Source organism: Alexandromys fortis, unplaced genomic scaffold (assembly GCF_014885135.2).
Source record: "Alexandromys fortis isolate MF-2015 unplaced genomic scaffold, M_Fortis_MF-2015_v1.1 scaffold_16, whole genome shotgun sequence".
In the NCBI taxonomy this organism is placed as follows: domain Eukaryota; kingdom Metazoa; phylum Chordata; class Mammalia; order Rodentia; family Cricetidae; genus Alexandromys; species Alexandromys fortis.
Window position 1 is genome coordinate 2,685,924 of NW_026067893.1, and position 21,501 is coordinate 2,707,424.

The 21,501-nt window shown below is 47.8% G+C and overlaps 1 protein-coding gene across 4 annotated transcripts in view; it reads left to right on the forward strand.

Annotated features, from left to right (window-relative positions):
• Gfra1 (GDNF family receptor alpha 1) overlaps positions 1–21,501 on the forward strand; it is a 213,560-nt gene that overhangs the window by 184,399 nt on the left and 7,660 nt on the right. For all 4 annotated transcript variants that reach the window (XM_050149482.1, XM_050149507.1, XM_050149498.1 and 1 more), the window contains one exon: positions 21,256–21,309. In XM_050149482.1, coding sequence (XP_050005439.1) covers positions 21,256–21,309 — 54 coding nt within the window. The remainder of the gene's footprint in view (positions 1–21,255; positions 21,310–21,501) is intronic.

Consider the following 21,501-nt stretch of genomic DNA (forward strand, 5'->3'; position numbering starts at 1 on the left):
TGGCAGGAGGATAGTGGTGTGTTTTCAGATGTGTCACACACACCCCCCCCCCGTCCTCCTCCTCCTCAGAGCACCCCTGTGGGGCAGACATTGCAGGTATCCCTTCTTCTCACAAACGAGACAACTGAGGGGATGGTGACTTAACCAGCAGGCGGGCTCGCCCCAAGGCTGGTGTATCTTGTTGTCTTCTTTTGTGGCACTTGAACAAGTCAGTCTTTCTGCACTGGGAGTAGAGAGTGAGAAGAAGCAAAGGACAGGAAAGACGGAGGGGGAAGCTGCCCTAGTTCCCGCTGAAGGTCGTTGCAGGGATGAAGTGGCAAATCTCAAGTCCACACTGCACTCAGGACTACAGGGTCAGGACACAGGGTACGGACGGTTGAGCGTTTGCCAGTGAGTTTGTAGCTCCATGACCTCTTTAGGGTGACCTACATGGAGAACGGCTGAAGGATGATTTGAAGCCATAGACGCAGGTTAGTGCCAGTGACGAGTGAACGTCTCCCTCTGGCTGATTCAGGGCTCTGCTCAGTGCAGGCTCCCAGGAGGTGCATTCTCTGCCTCTGCCTTTCTATTGTGCCAGCCTGGCTGGAGATGAATTACCTTTAGCCAGGGGTCCTAGAAATATCTTCGAATGGTGTTTGTCCCCGCCGCCTGTGTTGTGACTCAGATTAGAACTGACTCCAACCAACTCGGGATCCATCGGTAACGGATCTGGAGACAGTCAGAGGCGCTGGCAGCCTTAAAGTTCACTTCCTCCGAGATGTGCCTCTTGCAGTATTTTTAAATGCACAATAACATGAGAAGACTCTGGAGGGCTGGAGAATCTGTCTTAACATTTGAGATAGACTTCCCCTTAGAAGGAAAGGAAAGAATAAACATATGTTTTTTAAAAGTCTTCCTAGAACCACCTGGGGAGTGGGTGGCCCTGCCCTGGGCCTGGAAATCATGGGTCCATGGCTGATGTGGAAGGTTCTACAAAAAGAACCAAAAACAAAAAGAAAAGAAAAAAATCTGAAAAGAAAAAACAAAAAAAAAAGTTGATTGATTAGTATAAAATGTCAACAAAATGTCCAAGTGCTGACCCCCTGAGGAGGTAAAATACCGGGTTTAGGGTAACCTGCCAAGCTCCCAGGGCAGGATTAATTGGCAGTCATATTCATAACAAGTGTGAGGCAGGCTGTGCTATTGTTAGCCTGTCTCTCCGACGTGCGTCAAGTGGTCACACGAGAAACAAAGAAACCTTAATAATTCTATAAACCACTTTATCATCTGTGCACTCGAGTGGTCTGGCAGCTGGAAACACTTTCAGTATTTAAACCAAAAGAGTGTACTTATCACTAATTTAAAGTAAACATCTCTGGGGATGTAAGTGGATATTGGAAACTTGTCTGTGTGGAGTCACTGTCTTAGTGCCAGGGCCCCCCTCCACATCAGCGAAGACCTCTTGATGCGGTGTCCAGAGACCTCCAGGATCCAAGTCTTACTATAGTAGCATTGCCTTGGGTATCTACAGCAGAAAGCTTCCCACGATTACTAAAATCCATACCCAATGTTCTTTTGTGGGGAAAGGGTCTCACGTTGTATTCCAGGATGATCTCAAGTTTGTGTTAGTCTGCTTACCTCAGCCTCCCAAGTGCTGGGGTCTTAGATGTGAGTTACCACACCTTAATCAGGTTCAGTTTGTGCGTGTAGTTTGTGCGTGTAGTTTTGCATGCATGCTTGTTGCAGGTGAAGTGTGCATGTATGAGTGTGAATGTGTAGGGCAGAGGTCAGCCTCCAGTGAGTTCTTTAGGAAGTCATGCATCATATTCTGAGGCAGGAATAGCGCTCACCCCTGGAACCTGGAGATTAGGTTTGGCCGGATGGGCAGTGAACCCCCATGAAGATTCGCCTGTCTCTGCTTCCCCAGGGCTGGGATTGCAAGCATGTGGCTGCTCATATGTGTCTCCTGGTGGCCAAACTCAGGCCCGTGCTGTTTGCATGGCATGAGCTTCACTCACTGAGTCTCCTCCTAGAAAACCTGGGTTCGTTTTGTTTTAACTTTCTCCTGGGGTTGCTTGAATCCTCTTAGCTGGTAGATGCACTGGGCTTCCCTGCTGGAGGCTAGCCACTGCAGCCTTTGGACAGGCCTTTGAGCCCGAGAGAGTGATGCAGGGGGCCGCAGAGCACCTCAAAGCCGAGATGTAGCTGGATGGCTGGAGAGCTGCGGGCGTTTGCGTGTTACAGTGACCAGTGCCAGCCACCACGTTAGCTTTCTGTGAGCCAGATGTAACGTGTCTGAGACAGGAAGGCCATCAGGTGTTCACCCCAGATTTGGGTCCCCTCCCCTCGTCCTTGAGGCAGCATTCTAGAAGGGACCAGCAGACAGCTGTCTGCAGTGTGGAAGATGAGAGTCAGACCTCCTGGCCAGTTCTTGTGAGAGTGGTGCCTGCCCAAGTCAGCAGTGCAGAGTCTGCTCCCCTGTGCCCCTGCACCCCAGCAGAGGCACACCCCCAGTGGTCCCTGGCTGTCAGAGCTCATCAGCTCCAGTGGCTCTCAGCAGGAACACTCAACTCTCTCTGTGTGCCCAAGGGGAGGAAGGTGCACAGAGAGGCTGTGAAATCACGGCATCTGAATCTAGGACTGCATTTCCTGTCTCCCGGCATAGCCTGGACCATGTCCTTCTGGTCCAAAGGCAGAATTTGCACTGCAGGCTGGACTCTGATAGGGCATCACTAGGTTTCTCAGATGGCTCGGAGGCATGGAGGGAAGGCAGTCCATTTAGCTCTTCCATGTTTCGCTTGAGAACATTGAGTATGATCTATATTTAGAAGGTTCCCCTCCCTCCTCTGCTCCAGTACCTTAGGGGACCCAAGTAAAGTCCATTTGTTCCGGAGAAGGCCGGACCATTCCAGAACTGATTTTGAAACTTCACAGCAGGGAGGCGATTATCCAGAACCGCTAAATACCCAGGGCTCTGCCGGTTGCGACCGAGTGCAGATTTTTAAGTGTCGAGTTTCCGAAGGAAGGATGCCAATGGGTGTTCTGTAAATCATTTGTGCCGGCAGACTGACCCCATTATGTCAGCTAATCCTGGAAATACAGGAGGTAAATTTAAATCTTCGAGCATGAAGCACTTAATCAATATTCTAAATGTTTTCCTTGCAATTTATGCTTGCAGAGCAATGGGGTGCTTTGGCGTCCCGTTAATCTTCCATCGGTGAAGAGACACTCGTGAGAGTGGCCAGGGTGCTAGGGTGTGCCGGAGATGTCTGGTGAGAAGGCTGTCCTAGGGCAGAGAGAAGGAGGCTCGTTTCTACCCCAGGTCTGTCTGGGGCCAGGACGTTCAGACTTCTGAGTTACTACTGTACTATGTGTTTCACTTTTCCCAGGAGGCTGGAGTTGACCCCAAGTACCTCTCATGTCTTCCTTTGGAGTATGTTGGACAGCCTAGGTGTTTAGGTTGCTAGGAGGAGTTAACCTTTGGAGTTAGGTGGACCTGAGCGAGAATTCTGGCTACTGCGTCTACCACCTCAGTACTATTTTGTGGCATGGAGCATGTTCCTTAACCTCTTTGAATTTCTGTTGATTTGAGCTTCCTGTATTGATTAAGGAACAATGCAAGTGTGCATGAGGGCTAGCCAACCCCCCCCTCCGTTCCCCAGCACTGGGGAAGTGGCTGAAGTCTTTTCATGATGCGCACAGTGTCTTAGCGATGTCTTGGGAATGCTCCAGCTGCAAAGGAGAATCTGCTGCAAGGACGCAGGCGGAGGCGGCAATGGAAAAGAATGTTGATGCTCTTTAGACCTTTGTTTGTGTGTTTTTACTTTATGAAAGGCTTTGAACTAAATGTCAGTAGACAGCCCCTATCAAGGGGTAGGATGCTCTTTGGACTCCAGGCCAAGAAGGAATAGACACCCAAGGCAGAAAGAAAGGCCCAGGTCTTTCTGAGAGATCAGAACTGCTCCAGGTTCCATCTTCTTACCCGCGTAATTCTCTCAGGAGCTCCGTCCTGAAAACCTGCTCCTTGGAACGACAGTGGAGTCAGATTCCATCCAGCGTGGTCACAGGAGCGGTTCTGTCTGCCAAGGGCCTCCCTGCACTCCTCACCAATGTCCTCGTGGGGAAAGGACAAAGTGACACAATGCTCTTCATTGCAGAAAAGATGGTGTCTGAGAACCAGCCGGTCCTGCCTCTCAGGTTCCACAGCCTGGGATAAAGATTTCCCTTTATAAACTCATTTATAAAAAGCCATCCACCATAAGCTCTTAATAGACAGCAATGTGAAATCATGGGTTCAGTGTAGTTGTGCATACATTTAATCCCAAGCTCTGTAGAGGCAGAATCAGGCCAGTTTCTGGGGCCTACTGGTCAACCATCCTAACCTACTCGGTGAACTCCACGCCAGTGTGGAACCTTGTCTCAAAAGAAAAAAAAAAATCAGATGGCAGCTTGACCTCTGCTCTCCGCATAAACATGCATGCAAGTGCATGTTCATGTTTACACACACACACATGCAACCCACTCCCACACAGGCATGCACATGTCCACACACACAAAATTAGAGAGGTAGCACGCATCACTTCGTCCTACTCTGGTCAGGTGTTGATAAAGCAGAGTACACACAGCAGTGGCCGTGAAGAAGCCCAGAGTAGCCCATGAGGTCAGTACAGTTACTCTCTCTGTTTTTTTCAGGTGAGACCTAAGGAACAGATCGCCTTAGTCAGGAGAGGAGATCAGTAAATCAGCATCTCCTTTATGCATTCAGGATGCCTGTCTCCCGTATCACCTAAGTCAGGGAACTTTAAACGTGTCGTTCCCACTAGCCTTATTCATCACTATAGACGAAATCGGCCCCTAAATTCTTGTCGAGTATCAGACAGATTGAGGTGTCAGAATGGCTCATAAACTAGCATAAAGGAAAGTAATGGTGACTGTTCTGATGCCAACTGGTGTACCACAATACCACTCGGTCTTGACACTACCACCTTGTGTCCAACCATAGGTCCCATCAAGGCTAGCCTCTCATGAGATGCCAGCTACCTCTGGGCTGCTCCTCCCAGATGCAGTCTGACCAGCGAGTTACAGATCTGCAGGAAGCTCCAGGTTCTGGTCACTAGAGTGGCTCGTGGAACTCAGCCAAACTGCTAAGCTTAATAGCTTTGTTGTAACGAATGCAGATCAAGTCCAGCCAAATGAAGCCATGAATACAGCGACCAGAGTGGGCTTTGGTCGGCAATTTCTCTTGATGCTCTTCACAGTGGGCTAAGTGCTTTTCATTAATTTGTCACATGACTTTGCTCACCATCAAGAAACTCCGTGCAGCTCAGCAGCTGAAGTTGCTGTTGGAGTCACATTGGGAAGGCATAGGGACTCAATCATTGACCCCACATGACTGGACATAATCTTCAGGTCTCTTCAGATATTCTCTGCAAGTCATGTGAGTTTGACCTCCCCTGACTGAAAGCCCAAGCCCTAGACGCCAAGGTTGGGTTTTCTGGTGACCAGCACCCATCTTGATGTGTTTGATCACCACAGAGTCAGGTATGATCCATAGTGAAGAGACTGTTGTGAAATCTCAAGGATGTAGAGGTTACCTCTCAGAAGTAAGCAACAAAGCCCATCAGATACTTTCTTAGGCAAAAATGCCATATCAGAGATGGTTGTCTAAAGTGTGGTTGCCGTCTTGGAGACATGCTGCCAGACTTTTCCAAGAAATTGGAGTTGGAAATGGCTTCTAGCTATGAAAGCCATAGCAAGTTACTTATCCTCTCTGCCCCAGTGAGACGGGCAAGATGGTGGAAGAGCCTCTTGGGGTAATAGGATCCCCTGCATTCTGTCTCTGCAACTTGCTTGGAGCTGTGATGACCTCAGGGTTTAAACTGTGCAAGTTTTTATCAGTTGTCAGTGGCTTGAGGGAGCTGTCAACACTAAGAAATACCTAACTGTCGATATCCTACCCTTACTAAAATGAACTTCTCCCAGGGGCCAGGCATCTCTCTCAGTTCCCATTCCCAGGGGGTTTCTGGTCTTGGTGGTGCTGTTTGTACTTACAGACTTAATACAGACAGGAAGGGATGAGACCATGTTACAGCTTCGTGTTATAGGAAATCAGTATTTCTCCTCTGGCATTCTTTGCTGGACATGAGCTGCACCTCTCTAGGGCAATCAGAGGGATTTCAGTCAAGATTATATAGGTCAGTTTATGACAACCTAAAGCGGTCCCAGACTTGCCAAATATCCCCTTGCAAGATAAAACTAACCTTAGCTTGAAGACTGCCTCAACATCACCTCACCCTCCTTCCTCAGTGGTAAGAATCCTAGGAGATGCCAGAGAACAGTGGCACATAGGAACAAGTCCTCCATTGTGGTGTAGGCACGACTGGAACAGGGTGGGGCTGGGGCTATGGCTGCTGCTGGCCGTAGTCTGTGTGAGATGCTGTAACAATGCTTTGGATGGGCTTTGACCAACAGAAGTTGATGGTTTACCGTTCAGAGGGAGATGGATTGTGTTCCCAGTAAAGCCTTTCTTCTGTGATGCTGGCTTCTTCCTCTGTCTTCATGAGAAAGGCTTAAACTCCATCTTGGGTCTATGCCCTCAGGACCTTATCAGTGTAAATACTTCCCAGAACCCTTTTCTTTCAGTGCTACCCTGTAGCATGATTATAAAAATGTAGAGACAGATATTGGGGTTCAACCTGAAGACCAGAAAAGCAAAACACCCAGCCGCTGGCTCTTCTACCTCAGACTGAAAATGATGATCCTGCCTCCAGAAATCCTCACAGTGAGACTGAGCCTGAAACCTGTCTCCTCCCTTTTTATAATCCTCTCTAGTGCTGAGATTAAAGGCGTGCACCACTACTGCCTGGTTTCTATGGCAAACTAGTGTGGCTACTGGGATTAAAGGTGTGTGTCACCACTGCCTGGTCTGTAGGGCTGAACAGCGCAGCTGTTTTATTCTCTGTTCTTCACACAAGCTTTATGCATTAAAATAGAAATGAAATATCACTACACTACCCAACTCGGCACCCAGGTTGCAACACAAGAACTGGAGAAGAGGTTCCTTCGGTCCCTGTCATTGCCAAAAGCCCATGTTTGAAAATTTTGGTTTTCCCAAAACAGCATTCCGCCTCCAAACGGTGCCTGTCGGTGGCACCATGGGTGATGCTGACTTAGGCTTGAGCTGTTAGCATTTCGGGTAACGCAAAAGCCCACAGCCTTCTGGGGCCTCGCAGTCACTTTCTTATAGCAATATCTGTGACCCTGCAGCACACTGTGAGTATGCTACCGTGGACAGCTCAAAGGGGACAGGGGGTGGCAGGGTCGGTACCAAACCATAGTGGGGTTCCTTACACGTGGACTGAAGGCTGAGGGTTTCAGAAGGGTTGGGGTTAAAGGATTATGAGGCCTCCTGACAAAGTTGTTGATGCTGAACCAGTCTCTCGTGTAAAGTTCTTGATTTCTGGGTACTAAAGGGCCTTTTCTTTAAGGCGATGACCTTGGGGGTGCACAGAGTCAATTGATGGCACTGTTGTCCCTCTTTGCTCTTTGCTATGACAGAAATGCCTGGCGAGAAGTGACTGAAGGGGAGGGAAGGGTTTGTTCACAAGTGGAGGGGATACAGTCTGTCATAGAGAGGGAGGAGGCTGCCCACACTGCATCCACAGTCAGGACACAGAAGATGATGAATAACCTTCTACTTGTTCTTCATTCCAAAGCCCCAGCCCTTAGGATGCTGTTGTCCACAGATAAAGTGGGTCTTCTCACCTCAGTTAACATAACCTAGATAATCCAGGGTCAGAGAGCCTGCCTAAGAAACACACCCTGACCCTGGAACCAGAGACAAACACATTTTGGTCCTGAAACCAGAACCAGTGAAAGAAACACACCTTGATCCTGAAACCAAAGCTAAAATGTTAAAAAGGGCCAGTGGAATACTTTGGCCCTGAAACCAGAACCAAAGAAATACACTCTACCCCTGACCGACTCAGCCCCAAACCTAGCCAACCACTGAGCAAGAAACCAACCCATCTGTGAGCAGTCTCTGAGTTTATCTAAGCTCTGGAATTGAAATCTGACCAACTCCCACCCTGAAAATCTTTACTCTACAAAAACTACACCCCTGAGAAACCATGTCTAAGATCTGTACCTGTTCAGGTGAGAGCTGTTCTTTTGAATCCTGGCAGAAGCAGCCACCCTCCTGGATTCTTCCCTTTGAATAAATCTCTCGGATGAGATTTTGGTGAGACCTCCTTTTGCCTGAATGGAGCAGAGCAGAGCAGTAACAACTTGTCCCAGGGCAGAGCTGTGGCTTCCCAGGGGAACCTCCCCTGCCAGAGCAGAGCTGTTACCTTGGGAAAACCTTTCCCTGGAGCAGGGCTGTAAGCTGTTATGCTGACAGTGACTTTGTGGTTTGCCTCGGCTCCCAACTGTCAGGATCGCTTTCATCTGAGCTCCAATGCTTGCAGATAATTTCTCCATAGACATGCCCGGGATATATATACATATACATGTGTACACATATGCACACATACACATATGTGTGTGTTTGTATATCTATAAGAACAGGGGCAGAGCTTAGACACAGCTTCTCAGGTGTGCAGTTTTTGTAGAGTAAAGATTTTCAGGGTGGGAATTGGTCAGATTTCAGTTCCTGAGCTTGGATAAGTTCAGAGATTAGTTGGATTTTATGCTCACGCACGGGTTGGTTTCCCTATATATATGGTGTTAAGACATAGGTGCCTATACTGCCTACCATGGCAGAGTTGTGGACCAAGTTACCAACTGTTCCAAGGCCTATAAGGTGGGCCCAGGCCCTCTCAGCATGGAGGCGGCCAGTGGATACCTTGGATTTCATCTTTGCCTTTCAGGGTATCAGCAGAGGAGCTCGGGGGGAGGGGGGACGATCCCAGAATGAACCCACATTAGCCCTGGGAGGAATTATAGAATGCTTTTAGAGTTCTTGACCTGAGGGAGTGCCTGATTCAGAACTCAAAATTAGGTAGTACGCCCTTAAGACTGCTGACAGTTCGGAGAACGTAAACATCTTTCACGTGTGTGTGCAAACCCAAGTGGTGGAGGAAGCAAGCAGACTGCAGTGAACTGCCCCAAACAGGAACTGAATCTGGGGGCCAGGCTCAAATGTAGGGCCTTATGCATACCCTCTACATGTTAAATAGTGTTGGTGAAGTATCTCAGTAGCTGAGCAATTGGAATGGAAGGTAGGAAGGTAACGAAAAGAGAAAGTAATTCCTTCCAAGAAGATCTTAGGGGACAGAATTGCTGTCACCACAGCCCTTGTCTAAATCCCTGGGGCCGTGCTAAGAGTTGCTCCACTCTGAGGCTGAGTCCTGGTTGGGCCTGTGTTTGAACTCAGTTGCTGCCAGGTAGCAGCTGTTACCAGATTGTGGGCTCGGAAAGACTTAATTCAGGTAACGATTTCTTTGTGATTGGCGTGCTTGTATTGTAGCAAGCTGGGCTCAGCATATTGTTAGAATACATAATGCTATAATTTAAGATTATTTTATCAGCAGTAACGGGTTTTGTAATTCATTTAAAAAGTTGTAACGGGCTTGAGCATCTTCAGCGTAGTTAATAATACAGCATTTTTATAGCCGACTGTAAAATTTCAGATTACAGTTTTTGCAGTGGTGCAATCCTGTTTTATAGTTTAATAATTGTTCAAATGAAGGAGAATGTAAAGTTCCTTAAAACCAATTTAATGACTTAGAAAAATAGCTTTTATCAAAATCTATTGCACACCTTTAATGAACCCAGATGTCCTCCTTTCAACAAAGAGACCTGTTTTTCTCGACTAGATATCTTCACAGTTAGCACGCACAGTGCAGGGAACTCTGGGTTACAATTTTCTCTCGTTTCCCCTCCTTTATCCTTAATCTCCTGCAAATAGAATAAACCTATTTGTCAAGCAAGCTCAGGGAGAGAAGCAGCAGCCAGGCCAAGGAGCCTCAGCTGAGCGGGCAATAAATTGGTTCTCTCCTTAGAAGTGTTTTCCTTCTCACAGACAACCCCTCGATCGCAGATTCTCAGCTCTAGTTCCTGAGCTAATAGACTCTCTCATTAACACTCCCAAATAGCTTGTTCTTCACTGCTCTATGAAGTGAGCAGCAACAACGGGAGACTTACATTATAATAATTTCATTATATGCTCCCATTATGAGTCACGAAAACGCTAGCATATACCATCGAGGAGACGGCACCGGCTCACTTAGTCATTGAAACTGGAGTTCGTGTAGTTTTGAATTTGCCATAAGTATGTCGTTGGACAACCAGCATCAATATAAGAAGTTACTCTAGGCCAGGTCCCCACACAAGGTCTTGTGGGAAACACCATGCCAGGGATTCAGTAGCAGGGCCCACGAGTACTGGGTGGCTCTTGGGTGGACTGCCTCTGGCTCAGATGCCTGTCTGTGTTTCATAGAAATAGTACTTGCCAGAATACATTTCCCGTGGCAGGTCTCTTTCCTCTCTGGGGTACAGTTTAGAGACCTGGGTTCGTAGTTCATTATCACTTGGTTTTATAATAGCTGTGCTTACTGGTCCTGTGGCCTGCAGAGGGTGCAGCCACTACCTCCATTCATTTCCTGCAAACTGAAACGCATTTTAAGTCTCATGTATGTGGGCGCTTTGCCTGCATGTATGCCTGCGCCCCACGTGCTTGCCTTGCTTGTAGAGAAATGTTCTGGTACTGGAATTTACAGGCGATTGTGAGCCTCCACGGGGGCGCTAGGAATCCAGTTTGGATCCTCTGGGAGAGCAGTAAGGACTCCTGTAACAACATAGCTATCTCTCCAGTCCCTTAAAAATAATTTTAAGCTAATTTCACTTAAGCAACAAAATACAGCCATGACTATTGTGAGGATTAGCATGGGATCATGCAAGCAACAGGGAGATGGTTAGTTCTCCAAGGTGCTTTTGTCAGATAAAGAGCTGATTGCCTGCTGGAGTTAGCCTCCCAGAAGAAGATACCCAAGGGGGCTATGCTTTGTGTTACAATAAAATTCAGAGTGCCCCACAGATTAAGATGAAGAATCTTTTGATCTCCTTTATCCTTGGATTTGTCAACTCTCCTCTGGACTTGGAGAACCCCACTGCCTAGAAGGGTTGGGATAATTAAACAGATAAAAATCCTCCAGCTCCAGCGAAAGTTCTCTGTCACTGTTTTATATTACCGAGTGGCTGACCACGAGATAGGAGGAGCCTGGGCAGACGGGGCTCCAGGATGCATCTGGAAAATGGACTTGGGCTTTGCAAAGCAGGCCTGCTCCCTGTCCTCGTGGGCTTGGGGTTGACCCTCTTGCTCATGTTCACCTGTTTACTGCGCCTTCTCCTGAGGATTGTGTAAGACCACTAATCTCCAGACCTGAGGTGGGATGTGGAGACTAGCCCCACGCGGCTACATTCAGGAAAGAGCCGTTCGTCTACCTGGGCTTGTGGTCCAGAGGGCAGTGTGGCCAAGCCCATCAGAAGGACAGTAATTCAGCCATGGACAATTGCTTAACCCAATTGCTGGGTAATAAACATGCTTAATAAAAAGGAATAGGATGTCTGCCTATCTTGGCTATAAATATGCTCTCTTGTTCCGGGTAACCTACGAGAATACCTCTGAGCACACTTAGATCACATACTATAAATAAATCCAATTTCTTGTATTCCCTACTGACCTTTTATCCTTAGCACTTCTAACCAACCGCGCCTCCCTGAATAAGAGGCTTCACAGCGCTTGAACCATGGGGCTCACTGTGGAGGAATCTGCTGGGAACCTCTGCCTTCCCTCTCCATTGCCTCTCTTATTTCAGACCCTGGAGGAGCCATATTACCGAGGACAATACCTAGAGGGGAAACTAGGAAATTGGGCACTGGGCAGATGTTAAGGGAGTTTTCCTCCCGAATGGTTGTTCCTTTGCCTGCCAGGGACTTCTGGAATGATGCAAGTCCCTTATCAGAGCACAAGTCACCCACCCTCCCAGTCCACCCTGACCCTGGCTGCTCGGAGCAGCCATGTTTGCAGGCATTGTTACCAGTTTGGGTTTCAGGATTGGGAAGTCCCCTTTATGCTTTTTGTCCCTGTCCAAGGTATCTCTGTCCATGTTGACTGTGGGACCTGGTGGTTGTTGCTCCTGTAGTGACGGTCCTCGTCTGTCAACAGGAAGACAAGATCTATTCTAAGGTTTGTTCCATGTAAGGCTTCTGTCAACTAACAGGCAGAGGTCTGAGCTGTAGCCAGTCTTTAAGCATGTTGAGGTCTGAGGAAGTGTGTTCAGATTCCTGTATGGCCACTCCAAGCTGTAGAAAACAGCAAGTTCCAACCTCTGAATCCATGGCCAGCCTGTACAGAAAGGTGCCCAGCCACAACGTGGTAAAATGCAGGTGGACTCTGAGTGGAGGCTTTCAGCTACAGGAACAGTTGCAGTCAGCATTGTTTTAAGGCTACTTGGCTTCCCTGTGCATTTTCTAGAATATTTTTCTCTGCTAAATGCGCAATTTAAAAAGATTTAACTGTGATTTACCTTACTCGTCTTTTGTTTTGTCAGCAGTAAGTATCACTGTCTTCTCAACAGAGAGTGGACAAAAATGTCTGCTGCCTGCTTGGTCTTGAGACCATAGATTTTTTTTTTTAATTTTAAAAATGTTTGTATATCAAGCCCTAGCTACCAGCATGAGTCGTAAGGCCTTTATGGCTCTGCACTCAGCTGTACTTCAATGCACCGGAGAACAAGAGGCTTAATAAATACCATCTGATGAGACAGGTCGCAGGTCTGATGAGTCGGGCTGCACGCACTTCTCACTGAGGACAGCAGTGAGTCTTTGCCGCTCTCTTACGGGTCTGCATCTCCAGCTGCCTATGTCTAGGACATAGATGTCTTGTAGAGATGCCTCTCCTCTCCTCTTTGCCTTATGCCATTGTTACTGAATGCTTGCACCACAGAACAACACCCTCTCTCCCCCAGCAGACAACCCCAAACAAAACGTCTTTCACGCATTGTTTAGCATCATTGTTAATTGGGCATAATTTTCTAAACTACTGCTCATAATTGCTTCTTGTCTGAATATTTTACTAATCAAGCAAGCTAACCATGAATGAAAACACACAGTTCTGTGGTGTATTTCGCAACCTATGTTTGCCCCAACATGGGGAAAAGCAAAACAGACAGAAGATGATTGTGTGGAATTCCAAAGCTCAGCCTCAGCATCCTGGTGAGTTTCAGGCCACAGTCCCCATGCTGCTTCTCCCCATCCTGCTCTTAAAGTTAAGTCACAAGGGCAGATCTGGAGCATCCCTTTGTGTGTTAGGAGACCGAGGAGGAGGCCCAGGGATGTGTCTTCCTGGAGACACGTCTGTTTTATGTTTCTTTCATGGCATCATTTTTAAAACTTTAAGGATGATCATGAGCCACTTTCTTTCATATAATGTTCTTAGGGTCTGGAGAGACCGCTCAGTTGGCCATGAGGGACTGAATCTGGATCACTAATCCTGATAAACAAAAGCCAACAGCCTGTGTCTGTAACCTTAGCAGTGGGGGAGAGACTGGGGAGGAGAGACTGGCCCATCCCAGAACCCTCTAGCCAGCCAGTCCAGCTGAACTGGTGAGTTCCAGGTTCAGTTGTAAAACCAAACCAACAAATAAAAGACAGACAGATAGGGATTAGCCTAATAGTACACACCTGCGTTTTCCAGCCTGTGTTCTCTTCATACCTTACCAGTCAAGCCAGTACCAGAACCAGCCACTAGACTATGGTAGAAGCTGTCTTAACTGACACTCACTTAACCCTCTCGGAAGCCAACCTGTCCTTTCATAAACATAATTGTGTCTGAGGTTCACCGAATGTTCCAAACCTGTTCTCCAGGTCTGCACCTCCACCACCCTTGCACCCTTGCCTCCAAAACCAGGCTCCCAAACTGAGTGTGCCTGCTCTCAGTTCTTCTGGAGGATGCTGCTATGTAAATTATTCCAGTAACATGTAGATGAACAGCAACATGAGCAGGAATACTTGATTTAAAGAAAAAAATGAGTGTAATATATGAGAAAAGGCAGATTCACTTTTAAAAAAACTGTCTTGGATTGGTGGAAAGCAAGATAATTATGAAAGTCTGCCCCCAAAATGATAAAAATTGTACAAATGAGTCAAACAAATGCTATCGCCATGTTCAAGCAAATGAGAGTGGAGACTGGGGATAAGGCTTGGTTGGCAGGGAAGGTGGAGGTCGCCTAGCAGGCTTGAAGCCCTGGATTCTACTTTCATTGCTGCATTGCCAGGCATGGTGTCTCACACCAGTAATCCCAGAGCTTGAGAGGTAGAGGCAGGAGGATCAGATGTTCAAATCATCCCCAACTACAAAACAAGTTTGAAGCCAGCTGGGGCCACATGAGAATGGATGAAAAGGATAAAGAAAACCAAACAGTGGGTATTCTGTAGCTCTTAGTTCATAAATGCAGCTTACGCTAAACAAAGGCCAGAGAATTCTGCATAGTGGACTTGTCCTTTAAAAGTAAAAGAAAGTACCCTTGTTTGATATTCAGAATCTTGTGTGTGTGTGTGTGTGTGTGTGTGTGCATACACCCATGCTTGTACACACACAGGGGCCAGATCAAATACGGTGGATTCCCTACACTTGGTGATCCAGGCAGTTGTAAACCGTCCAGTGTGGGTTCTGGTAACAGAACTCAGATCCTGTGCAAGGACAGCACATTGTCTCAGTTGCAGAGATGGCCCTCCAGGCCTCAGCCCTCCGATTGTAAAACAGATACACCTATCGTGTGAGTTTTCGTTGTTCTGTTCTCTGGTCAAGACAGAGTTTCTGCTCTGGGTGTAGCAGAAGCACAGACCAACTCTGACTATGGGCTGGGGTGGAGTCTGGGACCTTCTAGACTCCTCTAGAGCTTGTTTCCCTTTCACTAAGGCTGTGGTGCCCACCCCCACCTCAGTCTGGCTCCCTTTTAGCTCCCCAGGATGCATTAAGAGAAACCTCATCTAAACGCAGTCCAGCTGGAGTCAGGTCTGCTCCAGGTGAGAAAGTCGCCTCCATTGACTTTGCTCGCCCAACCTTATGCCCGGTTTTGGCTTGCCCAGCCGACTCAGCCTGCTGTCCTGGGTCTTTGGGAGCCCGTGCAGGGTCTTCAGTAACTGGGGCTCAGTGAGGATTCTTTGCCAGGCCTTCAAAGCTCTTCTCACAGTGAGAGCCATTGATGGAGCCTCAGGCAATGCTGGGACAGCAGGTTGTGGCCCTGGAGGAGGTCAGGGTGAGCTGTGCAGTCTCCGCAGTCTCCGTGGTGTGAACGCTAAGCACAACCACAGTTCACCCTTACAGAGGAGGCTCCCAGTTCACCCAGGCCCTCTCAGTCCTTTCCTTGCTCCTGACAGAGCTCAGCTCGCAGGAGGTGGGTTCCTTCCCTGCTAAGCACAGGCTCCAGAAGGCAAATGGCCAGGCTCCGAGGAGAGCTTTTTATGTGCACTTGTTTCGTGATTGCCAGCTTTACTGCGAATCATTCGGGCCAGTGGCCGCAAGCAGCTGTTACCAAGTTTGTAGGGAAGGTAAAGTTTGAAAATAGACAGTGGAGAGATGTTGGAAAGCCTGGCCAACTGCTTGTGACCAGACTGGCAATAAAAACCTCTCCCAAAAGTCAGGAGCACAAATCTGAAAAGCCGCAGTGTGTGAAAGGCTTGAGAACGCTGTAGCTCACAGTTTAGCCAGGGTTCACTCGAATCTGCCTTCCTTCTGTCTGCCTTGTATGTGTAGAAGTTAATTTGGGCAGATGCAGATCAAGTACACTCTAGACTCGTTATGTAGCAAGTCCTAACCGTAGACGCCCATCCTCGGGTGAGGCCGTGTGATTCAGGTAATATGAGAAATAGGGGCCTGTGTGGCAAGTTACCCTGCTCCGTTTCCCTTGGGGCTAGGTACACACCCTTCTCCCTCTGTTTGGTCTCACAGAAGAATATCACATATGAATATTTAAGCTGAGATGTGGATACAAACCCAGGACTTTCACTTCTGAACTGTTTCAGAAAGATCTCTTGCACTGACTGTTTCCAGCCAGAGTCCAATCTTTGCTGTAGACGAGACTCCTATGCTAACGAGCCGGTATTGACAAGCGTGATAGATGCGGCAAGGTACTTAGCGAGAGCAAAGTTGATTGTGTTTTACAGCCTGTGTATTTCTCTGTTTATTGCTTGTATTCTGTCATTAAGCAAACAGGTTCCTAATATAGCAAATCTCTCTAATCAGTAAAGCAAGAGAGAGAAGAACCAGAACACATTAATTATGACCATTTGACTGCGGCCTGGACAGTCTGCTGCTATCGGATTGGGCAGCTTCTGCTGGTTTTATTTCCTGGAGTTAAGGCAGAGAGGGAGCGGCTTTTCTCCTGCATGGAGGAGAGCAGAGACATGTTCCATGCCCTGCTGGCTGACAGCTGCCTAAAATCCCGAGATTAAACACTGATTTCTCCACAGAAATGGAGTCCTGGGGCAGCAAAGCCAGGCTCTGCAAGGGTGCACTTTTAAGTCTCCAATTCCATAAACAGACCAGGCATGCTGTTCACACCCGGGTGCTGTCCCCAAAGTCCTGCAGAGCCTACTGTGGCAGAAGCAGGTGGGGACGCCGGTGGCAGCTGTAAATCATGTGTATGCCTGTGTGTTCTGCGCTGGAGTGCAGTTGGCACCAGGACTGGCTTTCCAAATGCTGGTGCCTGAGTTAAAGTCCAGAGAGACCACTCTGAGTCCAGGTACCAGAGGTTAGCAGCTGCTAATACATTTATTAACCCTCTGGTGCCAGAGACCAGAGAGGTCTGGCCTCCCAGTCACAGAGCCCTGGAAATTCTATTCCGGGACATGCCTGGACTTGTTGATCACCACTGGGGGCAGTTTTGAGACAGCTGCGGAGGGGACAAAGCCTATGGAGCCTCTGAAGGGTAGGGTTCTGTGGTTCCCCAGAACGAGGCAAGGCTTTGCAGCACGCTCTTGCCCGTTAATCCTTGAGATGAGAACCTCAAGGTGCTGTGTCTTGGTGGTGACCTTTCACACAAAGCAGAGTCCGGGGGCTTTGCTCGAACCACAGGACCAGAAACTGATAGGAAAAACTCAAATAAAAGACATTAAATAATTCATTTTTTTCAACCTACTGTAATAATTGTTCAAATTAACTATTAGAAAAAAACAGAATAGATGCTTCGTTTTCTCTGTCCTTTTCATTTTAAAAGTCATATCCTACTTTTAAGCCAGTGACTGTTAGGGTCAGTGTCCATGTAGGGGTGGACTGCCGAAGCTCTCGGTCCTGTGTCTGTATGTCCCTACCTTGTGCCGGGACCCATAGCAGGGCTCACACCCTGTGCCAGCGCATCTTCATGGAGCTGCTGGCTTTACCAGTTTGCATATGTGTGTGTGTGTGTGTGTGTGTGTGTGTGTGTGTGTGTGTGTGTGTGTGTTTGGGGCAGGTTTTAGTTTCGTTGATTCCATATCAGTTTTTGGCAAACAAAGAAATCCTTAAGTATGTAAGTTCTTCGGCAAATATTCAGCAGTTGTTGAAGGGGGGGGGGGGGGCCCTGTAATTTTGCATTTGACTTTATCACAGCTGACTAGCAAGATGGGTTACTTACTGATGTAAATCTTCGAAACATAGAAATAACAGGTTTTGTGGGCTTCTTATAGACACAGGTTTTCTTGAGGACATCATGGGTCTTCCGTGGTTTGTTTCCAATCCTCCGTGGTCACTGGGATTCGTGCTGTGTACAAGATTCCTGAGTGTGAATCCAGGCAGTGTGCACAGCCCTCTGCTTGCTGACCCCATGTGGTGTGGGTATTAGACAAAGCTTGGTTGCAGTTAATTCCAGGGTAGGCATGGGCCCTGTGGCCTGCATCTCATCGGGTAAGGGGCTTAACCCCACCTTCCATCTGTGCGCAGTCCTTTGATTTTATTCTTTGAGTATCACTGCCTACACTTTCTCCTTAGTGGCACATACCTTACAGTGTCTCCTGCTAGGTTTGGTCAGATCCTGAAAGACTGCTCTGTTTACCCTACTCGGCAGTCATGGTGATAACTCCGGCACCAGATGGCTCTGCAGGAAGCTTGCTAAGTGCTTTCTGGAAGCAGGGTTTAGAGACCTGCCTTGGCCTGTGGACAGCCAAGCCTCTGAGAGCTGCGACAGGGAAGCCGCTCTGGATTGAGCAGCACACTCTCACTTGGATTCGGCGTTCTGTTGTAGTTATGCCCACCAGGATTGCCCTCCAGCTATAAGATAACTCTTACAAGTCCATAGGCTGCTGCTTTGGGGAGCAGGAGCCCATAGATGACAGACTTGGGTCTGTTCTAAAAAAATGCATTTTCCTGTGCCAGTAAGTGGTCACTGCAGATGCTCTTTGAATGAAGACATAGCTGGGCAGTTTAGATGCAGGCATGTTGACCTGTTGGAGAGCTTAGAAACATGTTATTTAGAGTGAGGCCCTCAGTGATGGGGCATAGATGTCTACCCATGTGTGTGAAAACCCAGTAGAACGTCTGGCAAGACAGTAGTCCTTTCTGGTTAGAGACTGGAAGTCCCATTATAGTCCTGTCCGCATGGGAACATTCTCCTAAGACTGCCCCAGGTTGCACAATGGCAGGTTTGTGGGTGCCGGTCAGGCAATGGGGAGGGCCGCTTTGCAATGACCACACTCCAGCAACAGCATGAGTCCACACTGCCTCACAGTCAGAGGTCCTACCGTTTCCCCAAACCGTCCGTGCGTGGATTAGCTGGGCAGGAGTCCCTCAGTGGGGACTTTGTCTTTTGTATCTTATGGCCAATAAAGAAAAGCCAGAATGGGATGTTTTAGCACCATTTGGGTGCCTGGGCACAATTCCAATCTTGACGTCCTACACATTATTCTCTGTAGATAGCAGAGCGGTGGCTCAGACCTGCTGTTATTACAGATTAAAAGGAGGCTTTTGAGTAAGTTCAATTCTGCTTGAATTTCCCCTCTGATCTTCTTATTCATAACATTTAGTGACCTTTGAACAGCCCGGGATGCTTCGCAGTGTCTTGTTCTTGAAGCTTGCTTAAAGGTTTCTATTTCATATTCGTGGCTGGCATATGCAAATATGTAAAGATTATGATGCCTTCCCAGTGGCATTCCGGTCAACTAATCACTCCTTGGGCGAGCATGCTGTCGTATAGCCTCTTGTGGAGGCTCACAGCACACAGGCGGCCTTTTAGCAGCCTGCCCCAGAGCTGGTGGGGAGCTCGGGTATTCCTTGACTCAAAGGTGATTGTTTATCAGCGTTTGTCTTCTCCACGGACAAGCTCTCCGTTGGTGTCGAAGGATGCTGTCATTAGGGCTGAGAGTGGGTACTGTGGGAAGGGTGGATTTGGGGAAGACAGAGACTGAAGCAAGTCTGTGTGTTTTTCTAGAACTGAAGAGTCCTGTATAGTCCTAATTAGTCCTAATTAAAAAAAAAGTCAGACATGGGGGTAAATGCTGAAAGATCAGAGAAGCCAGCCAGCCACTAGAGAGATTTCTTACCTCTATTGAGTCCTCAAACCAAATAGACTAACCTATCTCTGCAAACCCTCAGGCTGAATGTCATGAGCTCCTGTCTCCTCCCACCTTATGTACCTCTCTTCGCTGCCCCAGTGCTGGGATTAAAGGTGTGAGCTTCCACAACCCAGTCTCTTTCTTTGATTGAATCTTGTGTAGCCCAGGGCGACTTTGCCCTCCTGATCTTTCTGCTTCATCCTCCCAAATGCTAGGATTAAAGGTGTGTACCACCACTGCCCAGCCTCTACTGGTACACGAGTGGCTAGCTCCACCCTCTGATCTCCAGGCAAGCTTTCTTTGTCAAAAACAAACTAAACATCACATAACAGTCCTGGTTGCATTCTGAATCTGCAAACATCTTGCTGTGTGATCAGTCATTTAACTCTTCTGGGCTTAAGTTGTTGGTGTTTATAAAATGAGTTTGTACTGAGGGTAATTGTCATGGTCCTTCCTTGCCATTGTCTGAGTAAGGGAAATATCTCTTTTACCGGGTCCTCAAGCATAAGCCCAGTTAAGGGGTAAAGAGAGATTAAGGCCTTCACTGCTCAGCCCACTCACTAGCGCCTACCTTGGAGACAGTTTCTGAGTTTCTGTGTCGGGGTCTGTCTTGCTTACTACTCTATGGCTGTAAAGAGACAGCAAGGACCAAAGCGACAAAATAAGTTATTTAACTATGGGCTTGCGTATAATTTCAGAAAGTTAGTCTTGGTTAATAATGGCGGGGAGCATGGTGGCAGGCAGGCAGGCAGCAGTGGAGCTAAAAGCTTTTACATCCTGATCCAGATCCACACACAGGAGGCTGAGGAGGGGAGGGAGGGGGAGGGAGGGAGCTGAGGAGAGGGGTTTGATCTGACATGAACTTTTGAAAGCTCAGAGCCCACCCCCTGACATACCTCCTCCTCCTTCCTAAACAGTTCACCCACAGGGAACCAAACACCTGGGTCTGTGGGGGCCACCCTCGCTCAAACCACAACAGGGTCTGCAGAGTTGTGTGAGCCCTCCAGGTCATCCGTCTGCGAGTCCCTGCAGAGGTGCTTTAACCCCCAGCCGTGGAAACAGGCAGCCCCATGAACACGGTTTAGGGCCTGAATTCTCTCAGCTCCCTTCCAGGCCCAGCATTGGGAAACATCAAGAGCCTGGAGCCTGGGGCAGGGGTTGGGAAATAAGGAAAGCACCAAGCTTCCGGGAGACTGTTACTAGTACGTGGGCATGTCTGCTACTGTGTGTTAAAGTAAAAGCCCTTTCCCCAAATTAGCACCCAGAAAGATAAATGAGTTACCACTTCAGAACTGTCTCTCCGGCATCCTGGTCCTGGGGCAGACACGGTGACAGGTAGCTGCTTCCTGGTCCAGCCTGTGCTGCTCTTGCGGCAGACACAGTGACAGGTAGCTACGGGGCTCTGAAATAAGGCAGCCCTGAGCAGAGACAGGCACGCAGGCAGGGTCAGCCACAGAATTCTGAAGACCTGAGAAGAAAGAATGCCAACTATCTCATTAATTTTTTATATTGATCCCATGTTCAAATGATAATACAGTTGGTTAAATAAAATATATAATTAAAATTAACCTTACTTGCTACCTCTTTATTAGACAGCCACTTGGATGTTGTAAATTGCAGATGGGGCTCAGAGTTGTAGCTCCTGTATTTATCATCCGGCCCTGCCCTAGACTGTTGATTAATGGGTCATAATTAATTACTCTTCCCTATTATGTCTGAGTGCCTTTTTCCCCCTTTGTCTCTTTCCAGGCACAGAAGCTGAAATCCAATGTGTCGGGCAGTACACATCTGTGTCTTAGTGATGTAAGTGCTATTTCTTTTTGTTCTTCTCTTTTTTAGGGACGTAGACTTCTGTACTGGGTAGATAATGTGTAATATTTGAAGATCAGTAAGGTCTTGGATTCAGAAAAGATCTCATCACCCTCTGTAATGTCCTGCCTTTGGAGCAAGGTGTAGAATTGAGATTCCGTGCAAAGTTAGAACTAAACGTACAAC